Raw genomic sequence first — 14,596 nt, 5'->3', positions numbered from 1 at the left:
TTTGGACCTGGTGAGACGACGGGGACGCCCGGGAGAGCAGAGGGCTAAAAGATGAGAGGAAGGGCGCCCCCTGCCCCCACTCGCCCTGCCCCACCACCACGGCGTGGCAAACATTAAGGTTTAGCTCATTTACAATCAAAGACTCAGGGGAGGACACGGTGAAACCACTGAGGTGCACTGACTCACAACGCAGTGTGTGTGTGTGTGCGTGTGTGTGTGTGTGTGTGGGTGGGTGTGTGTGTGTGTGTGTGCGTGTGTGTGTGTGTGTGTGTGTGATGCGATGCCAGGAGGACTGCTCACTTACGCAAGGTAGACCAAGCTTCACAGAGGCTTGTAACATAATCTGAGCTCAGCGGCGGGAGACGCGATTATGTCGGGTGAAAATGTTCGTTGTGGAAACTCTGGAGGCTCCAGAGCCCTCGGTTACGTTCATGGATGGTGCCTAACTAGTAATATGCAATAATTAAAAATACATTAGACGATAACAAGGAGATATCACATGCCCTGCAGCTGCCAGATGTTTCATTAATATTTATGCAAATGCACAACTCCCTGCCATCAAAGTACAAGAACGTTTGCTTTTACCTGACTCTGAGGACTGTAGCATTAGTGCCGAGAATTTAGGGAATATTTAGGCGGCCTAAACAAAATGACCAAATACACTGTGGCTGTTGAAAAGGCCTGCGAATACGGGATTTTATCAACTTTAAAAGTGGAGAAGCCTACTTCGTTAGTAGCTAAATTCCAAAATCCAAGACAGCTTAAAAAGTAAGTTAAAATTTCACTGTTCTGTAATTAAGAATCACATGACATTGCTTTTCTTTTAGTATCTGAATCTTGACTGATCAGTTTTAAATTAAAGCAGAAACAGATATACTGGCTTTTGACAAAGATTGGACAAATTTCTGCTTCATCAGCCCTGATGGGAGGGAGAGCAGCCGGTTAAACACTGAAAAAGTAAAAACAAAAAAATGTACAGATAAGTAAATACATGGCACATAAAAATAGGGCTCTAACCAACAACAACTTTCTTCATCGTGGCAATTGTTACTGAGTGAAGAAGACACTGTGTTCAGTATTATTGGTGTATTTAAAAGGAAGTCAGACATACATCAGAAGAACAAGTGTCCTGGTTTGTAAGGTGAGTGGAGGATCGAAGCGCAGTGTGGCAGTTGTATGACGATTTAACGCAAAGTCCGAAACATCTACAGGACGCCTCAGTAGAACGAGGAACACTGAAAGGAGACCAAGAGGCAGCACGTGGACAGACACAGAGGGAGACGCAAGAATCCAGCAGAGAACAATGACACACGGGAGAATATACAAACACAAGGCTGATAAAACGAAGGAAGAGCTGGAGAGAAACTACAGAGAAAGAAAAGGGCTTATGACCAAAACACAAGTTCAGAGGAAAGTCAGTCCAGAACCGAGACGATAAGAAACTAATCAGTATTTTCTGAAACATCTTGACGCATTCATGCCTCATCATGTCATCAGGTTTTATTATTGGTCAGCACCCCACAACTAAAATGCATAAAGAGCTAGCTTGTAAAAAAAAAAAAAAAAAGTGCTAAGCTAACGCTAATGTCAGTCTCTTTAGGTACAACGTATTGATAACTGACTCATAACCTGCAGATAAAACACAGTAAAGGTTGGTTTCATGTTTTATCAACTTAGAACATTGCTTTGAATGATTTTATGATGTTAATTAAATCAATTACATGCTTTCGATCACCAGTCCATTTTAAATCTGTTCAGGCTTTACTTGATAAACACTCCATTCTCTGCAGATTTTATTTTAAATATTACTTTAAAATATATTTTTTTCTCATTTTAAGTGAAAATAGATGTGATATCTACAGGCACAAGTAATGACAAGAAGAAACGCATTTTAAGTACTTATGTTGAAATTTAAATTTCCTCAGGTCCACAGTTGCTAGTTTTGGTCCGGCGCCTGGTTTTATCCCTAGAAGTGTTTTTAACAGCGACGGCTCGGCCCACTCTGCAAAGTGCAAATAAGGCTGAAATATAAATGACACGTTCACAGCAATTATTCATGACTACAGCAAGGTCAGCACATTATCATACCATTTATTATTCTTTCACCTGCTCCGAGTCTCTCTGTGTCTGATTTAAAAGTTAAACCTGTGTTATGGCACTAACAAAATGAGACCTTTGTAAAATTAATGGAGCCATTAATAACGCTGAGATCCAACCAGCACAGATAGTGGGAGAATGAGCCGGGTTCTGATGGCTGTGCAGGCGGCAGCTTTCTGAATCACATTTGAAATACGACAGTTTCAAATGTCAGCTTCAAGTGTCCAAAACTGCACATTTGTACGCTGGATTTGATAACAGTGGTCACTACAGTGGACAGCTACCTAAAAGCCTTTTTTTTTTGTGCTTTTTGTGGATTTTTATGTTTTAAATGACCCCTGAAGTGGACACTAATGCATCATTAAATACACCATCAACTGCTGGCCATCAGCTGCAAATGCAAGAAATTATCTTTGTTAAATCCAATATGGCCAACAGACTAAAAAGCATGGCATCCAGCCCGGTCCCTCCTTCTACTGTAGACGACTCTTGCAGGTTATCTGTGACATCAGATAACCCCTAAAGAACAACACTACTGATGTATTTTTCAAATAACAACTTTGTATTTGGAGAAAATTACAATTTTTGATTCAACTGTTGCTTCTGCGGACGAATTTTGAGCTGCAGAACCGAAACACCAGAACGGGCCATGAAGAGCTTTTACAGCCTTATGAACATCAGACAGAATAACAATTCATATGAATCAAAACTGTTATTCAAATCAACTCTGAAAGACAAAATATGCAGCGACTTGAAAGTTCAACATTTTGTCTGAGCGTTGCAGATTGTAACCCTCAGATCCTCCAGCGTGGCTTGAACCCCTTAACGCTACGACGGGGTGGGAGACTTGACCTAATTCCGAGTCTCTTGCTCTCATGCAAGACTTGCTCATTACTTGGAATTCAAAGGGTATCTTTCCAGGGTGCGGTAGCATCTGATCCTCCTTCTGTACGAGGAGCGGAGCAGAGAGGCGTCGTGCTGCAGCAGGCGGAATATATTACCGTCAGACAAAGTGAAAAATTATTCAATTGTAGAAAAAAAATAATTTACTAGCTCCAATCTGCATGACGAGAAAGATTAGCCAGTTACCCCATAATGCAGCCATTAGCAAAATCTTAATTAATCAGCTTCTTCTTCATGACCTACTTCTGCTGGAGATGAAGCTAATCATCTGTGACCCGACATTCCTAAATCAAGACTTGGATTTTAGCATTGCTGCAAACATGCTGTTCAGGCACCATTAATTCAACTTTAGGAGAAATTGAGGTTCTGAAATTTTCCATATCACTCCACACATTTGGACCTCAGCTAGATGATCCAGCTGTTGAGGGGTCAAGATTAAAACTACAGCGGAAAGGAGAAGGTCTAAGGTTATGGTGAAACACAATGACATTAGGGGGGAGTTATGTGAAAGTAACTGACTGCCTATTATATGGTAAAAACAAGACAAAACAAAAAAAAACAGATTTGATATTTACAAGAATACAGCTAGAGTTTAGGTTTACAGCCCAAGCGTACTGCGTGCACACACAGCTCACACAGCTCCGCTCCAATCAGTCGCACATCCCAGACGGAGTGGACTTGGAGACAATTCCTACAGGCTCCGGCCGGATCAGGTTGGATTTTTTAGGCCCGATCTAAACAATAAATACAACTATGAGACAGTACAAGTCTCTGTGTGTATGTGGAGGAAGGGTGGGGGGAGTAGTGGGGTTTTATTAGAAGTGATCTAAAAGCCAGAACCAACTTTAAATCTGTAAAGGGAGCTAAAGATTAGGGTGCTGGCAAGGAGGCCTTCCAATCTCAAAGAGTCCAAAGATACATCTACAAAATACCAGCAGGCAGGGGAGGTTTTATGTGCTTTCCAGACACAAGGAGCTGTTTTATAGCACCATCAATTAACCGTCACCTTCAGTTCTTATGAAAATGTTGTAAATATCAAAAACAGCATAACTGAATACAAGTGTTGCTCCAACAAAAGTGATGATTCGTTTAATCTGAATTGCTAAGAAGTTGCCTACTAGTTATCAACTTTGCACAAAATGAAAGGACATCTGATTCTTATCTTGTTGATTATGCTTTTCAGTTCTTTATTATAAAAATCCTAATTTTAATTTTAATTTTATTTCTAAAATGGTATTTTTTTTGGTATTTTAAATTTAAGTGGCGGGCTGTCACTGATGCCAGGACCTTGATACGCTGCCGCCATGGCAACAAACCGTCATGACCTTTCTGCTCATGTTTTCTGAGAACTACCTCTGATAGATAATGAGGAATTCCCTGGATTCTTGATCTGCCCCTGAAGACTTCATACTGGACTGACTGCATGACAATGAGGGGGAAAAAAGGCAGAGTAAGGATTTCCTTTGCAAGGTCTTGATGAAGAATGCTTTAGATGAGCACGATGGAGGGCCAAACGGCGGCAACTCTGTTTCTGCCTGCAGTGAAGGGTCTTTTTGGGATTTTATGCTAATGATGGTAACAGCAATGGAAAAATATCTGGAGTTAGACAATCTGAGCAAATAATAACCACTGTCGCACCATTTGACGTACAGTATTTACAAGCTGTTTCTGGAACATGTCAGCGTAAAGAAATAGCTAAACTTCAAGATTGCACAACATGTAGTTCTCAGGGGACGAGGTCAGAACTGAAGATGTGAAGCCTCATGCTGTTAGAAACCATGCAGCCGATTGGAGACCGGACTGCAGCATCAAATGTCCTCTCCCCAGAAACTTATATGGGGACATCATAGGTAACAGTGGGAGTAGAATTTTGTACACAAGTACATAAGTGAGCATTTGTGTTTGCGCACTTCCCCAATTTATCCTTCCTCTTTGGTTCTCCAAGGTTGTTTTTTTTTCAGCCAGTTTGATCTTCCAAACCTCAGTCCAGCAGTGGAGTACTGTTGCAGCTGTTGCAGTCTTGTTTTTATTGTGAAAAGCTAAACTCTCTGGTGTGCATGACGCATTACTGAATAAGAGAATAAGGTTTGATTCATTACAAAAACCTTTTTTTTTAAGGATTCTCCTTTCACTGATTCTATCTGAAAGCAGGTGGGTTTATCACAGCTCAGGCTTTCTATGACACACTTCCTTTGATGAGCCCGTTTCTGTGTAAATATCAGCTTAGAGGAATGTGTAGAGATGAAATCCCCACCGGACTCTCTGACCTGCCTTGGTGCTGCTCATATGGTCCTTCGATAACCTTTTATTCCAGTTTGTGTCCAATATTTGATTCTGGTTGCTGCATCTGTCAGAGAATGATGCTTTTCTATAAAAATGTTCCTGATACAGGTAACACGAGGCAATTTTATTTTTAATTTTTTTGTAAAATCATTTTAATTGCGCAGATACACTTGAAAACGCATTATGCAGTTTGGTTTGATGGAATTAGTCTTTCATCCAGACTTATACAAGATTTAGTGGTTTACTTAGTTTGTCCTCAACGTAATGAAAATCTTTTTAAAACCAAAACCACACCAGTTAAACCATGTAAGTTAGGATTCAGCAATAAATTTAACAATATTTAGAAGATCAACATTGTTTAGGTTAGTTAATTAGAAGGATTTTTGATTAAATGTACATAATATTTTCTTTCGCAGATGACCTATGACCCCTTGAACCCTGGGCCTCAGGTTTATTTGAATTGAGAAGATCTTTGAGATCTAAGTATCAACACCTATGTTACTGAGAATGATTAAATTAAGACGGAAAACAGTGAATATTTTAAGAAAAAAAACCCATCTGCCTAAAAGATGTATTTTGTGACGTGAAAGTCCAATTGTAATCCAAAACATTTAGCAAATCACAGAACGTTGTATCCGACCATTTACTGTGCCAAAATGGAAAAAAAGGCAAAACACAGACGTTTTGTAGTGGTATTATTTCAAGTCCTCGAGAGCTGTCTCCCTGCAACTTTTACATCCACTCACTCCATCTAACAGAATACGAGTCAAAGTACCGCAAACAAAAAGCCCTCTGCTCACTCTGTGCTTGGTTATCACTTTATAAATAACACGGGCAGTTTCTCAGGAGCCAATAGCATCTGGCTCTGATGGATCACGTAGCCAACATCATTCACTCACAAGGGAAATGCATTTGCTCTAAAGCGAGAAAATATGGCGTCATAATTTTCTACACAGCGTCCAGGAGACCCGAAAGAGCCAAAAAAACAGACAGGAATCACTTCAGTGTGACGCAGAAACAATGGATTACAGGAGAGGAAATATTTACTCTAACACAGATGATGACCGCAAAACGGCAAGAGTAGGACTACATTTCATTAGGACTAAACAGGAGTGCTCTATCTTCTGCACTTGAAGCACTTGTACCTTGTGCTTATACCTGATATCTTAATTTTGCCTTGAAGTGTCTTTTGAGGACAGCAAAGTGTTTTTGAGCCTCTTACCTCCTGCTGATCAGCTGGAATTTAGGTCAGATGGCGGATCAGCGGACACTCGAGTTCAGGAATCCCCACAAAGGAGCGTGGATGATTCAGAGGCTGCAGAGGAGTTTTTACGTTCATTAAACTGATGATTGAACGAGCCTCGTTTCCGTCAAATGAGCCTTTAATGGCCTTCTCCCTGCATAGTGAATGAAGTCACTGTGTTGTTTCGCCGTGTGTGTGTGTTTACACTCATCACATAAATCAAATGCATAGTTAGAATCTTGATGTGACGGACTTGGTAACACAGGTGGATGATATGTATCATGATAAAATACGGTATTCCTCATGATAACAATAAATGACGATAAAAACAACCTACACCTTTTTTATTTTCAGTCACAGCAATCATAGAGTTACAGCAGAGCGCCGTATTTTAGATCCATGGTGTAAATATACTGACATTTACATTTGCAGCATCTGGCAGATGTTCCCAGTCAGCAAACACTGCTTTTTGTTTTTCACCAAGACAGATACTCCGTCAGAAATCAGATGTTTGCCTCATGTTTTACCTTCACTTGTCAGAAGGGGGGGTGGAGAGAAATGCAGCAATGAAGAATGAAAACACTCACAGTTGCCCTCGGCACGTTTAAAGCAGCAAACGATGTCATCACATCTACATAAACACACGGTTTGGTCTAACTGAACATTTGTTTGGTGTAAAAACAACCGCTGGAGCCTGATAGATAAAAAAAAAATGTTTTTCAGTAGTAATGTGTGTGCAAAAAAAGAAAAGAAACTTAGCAGATATGTTTTAGGAAAAGCATCGCTGTGATAATCTGACCCAGAACATTATGTGTAATTGACCCAGAAGTTACAAACTATCAGACCTGGAGCATTGTATTTAATAATAACTACCTAATAATCTTGATTTCAAATCGACCAAAAATAATCAGAACAGTTTTTTGTTTTCCCCACAATTGAGCTGCTTTACCAGAGGTGCAGCAGTGTGTCGATCAATATCAATGACAACTCGTCATTATTTAAAGAGTGATATTTATAATACAGGACAACAGTGACAATGTTCTATATTAATTGATTGTGCAGTATCCATATTGTTTCTGGTTTAATTTAAAAGAAAATACGATTTGGATCCCAACAGTTTCTGTTTATTTTCAGTAGAAATAATAAAAGTCAGTAGGTTTTGTGCCAAAGACTTAAGGATAAAATTACAGAGCAGGAACAACTTTGAGATTTTGAACAAAATGCCACATTCATTGATTTCATCCAGGATTTGTTTAATCCTTGTATAAAAACTTAGAAATGAGGTCAACGGAAAGAAAGGTGCCAACCTTATTGCAGAAATTAGTAAACATGCGTCTCCCTGGGTGAGATTACCGAGTAGGACTCCTACAAAACGCAGGAGATAAATGATGTTCTTCTCTGCAGAATGATGTTAGTGTAAGCAGCTTTCAGTAAAACCAGGATGTTACCCTGATTATGTCTTTATTTACATATGACAACTCTATCCTGCATCAAGAGGATACACACACACACATACTTCCTATTCCCATCTCTCCAAAAGCCTCTCATATTTCTGCTCACCTCTGCAATCTCTACATTAATCACATGCTAAACCATGCATTCTCTACATATTAGTTTTTAACAGTTTAGGTGAATTACTAAACCTCTTCGCTCTAGAGCTCATGTATGTCTAAAACCTTTTGGCTGGACGACACTGACATGACCTTCTGAACGGAGGATTAAGAATAGTTCATGTCAGCAGAATGCAAGGCAAGTTGTTACCCGACACCTTGAAGCCATCCATAGAGGCCGCCATGTTGATCAGTCTGCACGATCCTTAGGGGGCGATCAAGCACTATGGAGAAAATGTACCAAATGTGTTGGGAGTAAAGATGCTTTACGGCTGTTTTACATAATCCAAGTACATGTGTCCAAAAGTCAGACTTAACCCGACTGTCGTATTCAAAAAATTCTAATATTTAGTGTAAATAAAAACACAGTATCCCGCCTCACATCAAAGCTTAATTTGATCAAAATGGCGATTTAAGCATCAGGTGCATCACATCGGCATTGCAGCTATTTTTTCATGAAGTCATTCCTCTCATATTACCTGGGAGTAAAGCAAAGAAGCAATTTACTGGTGCAAAGGTGAAGAACTATGGAGGTAATCTTTATCATTTCCCTGGTGAAATTATATTGTATTTAGAGCTGGGGCTTCACACATTAATTTTGATTAACTAATTGAATAGGTTTTAATTGATTTTTTGTTGTTTTTACATACGAAAGTCCAAAGTCGGAAGCTTTGTATTCATCCACAGTCCACTTTCCCTGAAACACCTGAAAACTGAATGAGCATCATAGCACTTTGCACCAATCTGATGGTTGAATGGCAATAAATGTCTTTGTTGCTGAGCTCGTGTGTCTATTTTTGCATTAATTTAGAAGCAGTAAGGGATTCAGAATTTTTATTTTATTTTCATATTTATTTCAATCAAGTCCCATCACTAGTTGTGGTACTTTGTAGAAGCATTAATAATGCTCGACGTCTTTCTCATCATGTCAAGTTACCACAAACCTCATTATAATTTACTGGAAATTTATGTGACAGACCAACACAAAGAAGGGCCTGAATGTGAAGTGGAAGGAGAAGAGTGCATGGTGTGTCAAAACTTTCATAAATGACTCAGTACCCATTTTTTCTGATACCCTTAAGTAAAGTCCAGAGTAACAACTCTGAACCTCTCAAAGCATGACTGTGCTAAACTCAGAGGCTACTAGCACAGAGCACTAATCAGTAAAGCAACCTGGAGCAGCTGCAGAGAGCCAAAGCTAAGCATCTGTTTCATTATTAGTTGTAGACTCCATAAATCTGGTCTTTATCGATGAGTCGCAAGAACAAGCAGCTATTTGCTGAAACAAAGCTAAAGCTACTACACTTTTTAAGTGGAAATTTAAACACGTGTATCTGGAAATTTCCATGTCTTGCACATTGGGCAGGATAAGTTCCTAATTACTGGTCCACAGAAGGAATTTTCTTCCGATTTTTAAGCTTTGCTAACATGTTGCGACGCCAGCAGGAACCCCTTCACGACGGGTGTCAGGATGTTAAGCTTAAAACTTGAGTTTAATTTAAAACAGCACAGATGAGGCTATGATCCGATATATTAAGGCTCAATCCCATGAATGATTAATGGGAGTGGAGAGTATGCATGTAGGAAGCTGACTGTGCTGCATCACTGGGCCAGGCTGTAAAATGAGACTGGAGAGAAAGCCAGCCAGCTTGGGGAAGTGGGCTGAGAAGAAGGAGAGGGGAGGGAAGGGAGTAGGCGTATGGAGTACAGTGGTGAGAGGATGTATATAAAACCCCACAGGGAAAACAAGATGTATGTTAGCAGGAAGTCAATATCAAAACCAAACTGCTGCACTTCTGAAAGAAAATGGAAGACCTTAAATTTCAGACGCCCTACATCTGAAAGTACCACTACCAGGACAGGCAGCACCAGAAACATTACAAAATCTGCATCCTTTGAAGACTAGAGACTCTAAGCAGATCAGGAAAACACTGACAAATTACAGCAAGCAGAGACTTTCCTTTGAAAACAATGGGTACGTCTGACTGCAGAAACGATCTGGAGGCCGAATCCATTAGCGTTATCCACAAACAGCATCTGCATTATTGCATTGTCATAGTAACAATGTGACAAGGCGGATAAATGTAACAGGCTTATGAAAGACCACGATCCTGACACTGAGTGGATGAGTGGCCTTAAGATGTGGGTATTATGGAGCAAAGTAGGAGGTTCAACTGTACAATAAACAAAAGGTTTTGGTCCAAAGATGGAGCTTGTAGCCTTATGAAAGTCTCTGTGTTCTTAAAGAGTGGCTAACATAAGCTTTCCTAAAGCAGCGATTGACAGAGTGTGGTTACCACAATAAACTCAAAGAAGCTTTGAGAGGAACAAAGAAAGATGTGAAGGTTTCTGATATTTTAGAATACTCTAGGAAATGTCAGATCAGTCTCACTCAGGGAAATGTGTTGGGTTTGCCTGTGACAGAAACATCCAGTAGGATTAGTTTAGTCCAAGAGACACACGTCATGTAGTCAGATGAGGTTACATTTGGATACGACGGGATGAAGGGTTATTGGTCTGAAATGAGAAAACCCATCCGAGCTGTCCAGAATGAAAGTTGTAAAACCCCCAATCAGTATCTGTGGCGGTTTGTGGGTCCGTGCCGTGGCTGACTTTCACATGTTTGGATGTTAGAAGAGTCATCTATTCTTAAAAGGTCCAAGGTTATTTCAGCTGGACACAGTTGGATTAGGAAAATTCTTTGGATAGCGATGTAGCCTCAACCTGACAATAGAATAAAAATATGTGAGGCGCTCAGGCCCAGAGAGATGTCTGGAAAAACTCCAATCATTCCACAGGACTAATTAAACAAAGGATGTGCTTCTCTCATCTTTTACCTGCCAAGCATAACTGTTCCTGGAGGCTGATATAGAAACCCTGAGTAATTACTGACATCAGACTGAGGTTTCTTTGACAAAGATGAATTCGGTCTTTGAATTAGACCGTATGGTGCAGCGTGTTGCCAGAGATGGCAATGCTGATCTCTAGTGTCACAGGACACTAGATGAGATATAAAGGCTCAAAGTCTCAGTTCAAGGCATCGTTTAAATTAACTTAAATTATATTATTCTCAGGACTTGGAAAAATCTGAAGTGCCCAAGTGGAAAAATGCTGGAGTCATGCTTGACTTAATTGTGGTATGTGAAAGGTCTGTGGAGCGTGTATGAAAACATTCCACCAAATGTCAAGGCAAAACTGCTCAACCGCTTCTCAGTGATAAAGAACAAGTTTGTACTTCAGCTGCTCTGATGCTTGTTTACACACTTTGAAAATCATCCAGCCACATGGCAGCAACTTGCTAAGGTTCAAACTAGGCCTGAATGGGACGTAAAGTCTCTCAGTGGGGAAATTTACCAGCAGGATCTTCCGACCTGTCGATCACCAACATTGTCTGGATGTTTACTCTAAAGATTCAGTCACTGTGGGAAAAAAAAAAAAATTCTATGATTTTATTTAATCAGTTTTATATCTTTAAAATGTGCATCCCAGTTATTATTTTTCACTAAATTTCTTTTTGTCTCGTTAGACAGGGTCGCATCTCTGACATCGGGCAGCGGACCTTCAGTGACCGTCGCCTGAACATTTGCTGGATGTTTCCTAGACATTAGCTAACCGTCCAGGGACAACGTCCACCGAACAGTTAGTGGTGTTTCATTTTGACGTTCAGCAAACATCGGCTGCAAACGTTCACTGGACACTAATGGCAACCAGCGTTCCTGGAACAATCAGTGCTGGTTTGGACCATGCAAGACGATGTATGTAGATTCACAAAAAACACTATGTTGGAGTAAGACTGCAGCAGATGAGTTCATTGAACCAAAGTGGAGGCTAAGGGTTGCCAGTTGACAGTCAGTCACCGTTCCTTAGGCCAAATATCAGGCTGGTTGGCATCTAAAGGTTTTATGAAGAGTTTCGTTTGCTCCCCGCAACAGTAATGCTACTTCAGGAGTAGCAGGAGACCTTCCCACTCATCTCACTAATTTCCTGTACCCACTTTTTCACAAGGAGGTGCAAAATTCAACATCCAGAACAATACAATATTTTCTTCTTTTTACAGAAAGAAGCATTAGCAATGACGTAGATTTCTCTTCTTTAATAAAATGACTCTGTTATGCAAGGAAATGTGGTCAAGATGAACAAAGAAAGAGATAAATAGATTATAAATAAACTACAGTTGGACAGGAAAAACAGCAGACATGTATGGAGAAAATCTCCAGAGATCCCCTGTGAATACACCAGGGTGTTGTGTTTACAACATGGCAACAACTCCGCCGATGACATCATGTCAAGGATCAGCAGGTAACACTGCTTGAACATCAGCGCGGACAGAAGAGACTCACAACCAACAAACCAATATGTTTGGGTATATTCTGTACCAGGTCATTTCTTCTTCACTCCATTTGACAGCCATAAGCCACTGAGTTATAAATTGGTCTTCCGACCTGTAAACCCACAAAGTAATCCCACTTAAGAGAAAACCGAACGTATAAAAAGCTTTAAGTTTCTACTGAATCCAGTCTAATTCAGGCTCAGGAAGAGAGATGCAGACACATTGCTTTATCATTTCCTCGTGGTGGCTGTACACTGTTTGACTGATGGGATTATGTAACCAATGAGGAGACTTCTGTTTCCAAAGAAGACACATGAGATGACCTGGACTGGAACAACTCAAAGGTGGAAGGAGAGTGAGTGCTGAACATTGCGATTTCTATTATTCTAGAAGAATGTAAACAGTTAGAAAATAGGCCAACAAAAATAAAGTACCAGTAACGTCTAATTAAAACTTTTAAAAAAAGTCACGAGTCTGTCAACACGAGGCTTAACGTTTTCCTTTGACAGTCCAGTAATATGTTTGAAACCAGGCAACAAAAGTTTTTTTAAACTAACAAACCACTAACTGGTAGAGTTGTCAAAAATCATAAACAATTAGAGGTAATCGATAGTCAAACATAAACTATTCAAAAATACTCCTTTGTGTGAAAAAATCCCCAAATTGTGCCCATTTTCTAACACAAACACTTCCTGTCACTTCAGCGCCTCAACTGAACAATGACCAAATATGGATGTCCTGTCAACAGCATGTTACTTTCTTAATCTGACAAAAAAAATGCAAAGATTTTGTTCAGAGATATTTTACCTATGAGGCAGGCAAACAGGTAGCCCAGATGCTAGCTGTGCTAAAGCCAACGAAAGAAACTCTGATGCCATACAAGGTCAGAGAAGCTCCTGTTTCTGCAACAGTAAAGTAGTAAAGGCTCCCTCTGCTGTGCAGCTATGCATCTGTGAGTCCGTGAACAGTTGAGATTTCATAATCAGGTGTACCAGTTGTATTACTTCATGGCCCACAGTACAAATGGATACACAGTTGTAAAAATGTAGGTTTGCCAGGATGTATCACATTGAGCCGGCCTCGTAGAGTGAAGTACGCTGGAGTACGTGAAAGCCTTTAAACGTATGGACAACACACGCTAATGCTTTAAATATTAGCTTTATGCATAGCAACATTGAAATATTTGGTTGTTCAGCAATTCCCGTGTTTTTTCCAAGTTCTTAGTCCACACCACATAACGCACCATCCTACTGCAGGTACCAGTTGATACATAAGGATGTAGAGTAGTCCCCTCTAGCTGATACCAGTAATAACTGTGGTGGGATCCCACTGACTGTCCAGCAAAAACAACAGAAAATCAGAGTCATTTAGTCTTTAACAGCAGAGATCAGATCAATGGAAAGGTCACAATGAGGCACTCCTAATGAAAAGCCGAAAATATCCCAACACTGTGTGTGAGAAAATGCTTACAGGACTTCAACTGAGAGCCTGTCTTTTCTTGGTCAGCAGCTTTGTTCTTGCCATCAGCCACCCACTTCACTTCGACTGCTCGTTAAGTGATTAGATTGGAGGAATCATCAAAAAACTGGAACACAAAAAAGTTTGTGGGAATCAAATTAATTAGGTAGCAGGGCTACAAGCCAGATCGATTTTCCACACCCAGCTTATCCCTGAATACAGATGCTAGGGGTTGGAAGACGGGACCAACACGTCACAAAGGGAAGTTCAAAGCCTTGAATAGCTTAAAAAAAAAAACGCTCAGAATGAAAACACGATTTCATCTTAAAACTAATGAATCCAATTATTTATTTGTAGAGCTGGTTGCTTCTTCTACACCGAGTTATCTCTACATCAACTAATCTACCAGCCAATTTGAAAAGTCTGAAAAGTGTTCACTTGCTTTAAGTTGTGAAAGATGATGTCTGTATTGGCCCAAGGTCTGACTGAACCCTGTAGCAACTAACCTTTAGCCACCTTCTTCTGTTCTGCATCTGAACTTTTGCTGAGTGGCAAGTCAAATAAACACGTCGTACAAACAAGAACGCTCCGACTGACCAAACCTTTAACTGAATAGAGACGCATTCAGACTGGAAGCAGCTCCTTTTCATTGGCATTGAATGCACAGTGCTC

The 14,596-nt window shown here is 40.2% G+C and overlaps 1 protein-coding gene across 1 annotated transcript in view; it reads right to left on the bottom strand.

Moving 5' to 3' along the window:
* igsf9bb (immunoglobulin superfamily, member 9Bb) overlaps positions 1-8,321 on the bottom strand; it is a 61,666-nt gene extending 53,345 nt beyond the window's left edge. Inside the window, exon 1 of the mRNA XM_088012626.1 lies at positions 8,288-8,321. Within this exon, the coding sequence (XP_087868752.1) occupies positions 8,288-8,321 (34 nt within the window). The remainder of the gene's footprint in view (positions 1-8,287) is intronic.
* Positions 8,322-14,596: the final 6,275 nt, after the last annotated feature.

Source organism: Poecilia mexicana, unplaced genomic scaffold (assembly GCF_051168715.1).
Source record: "Poecilia mexicana isolate PSO_F unplaced genomic scaffold, ASM5116871v1 scaffold_14, whole genome shotgun sequence".
NCBI classification, from domain to species: domain Eukaryota; kingdom Metazoa; phylum Chordata; class Actinopteri; order Cyprinodontiformes; family Poeciliidae; genus Poecilia; species Poecilia mexicana.
The sequence above is the reverse complement of the archived record's forward strand: the minus strand, read 5'-3'. Positions and strand labels throughout refer to the sequence as shown.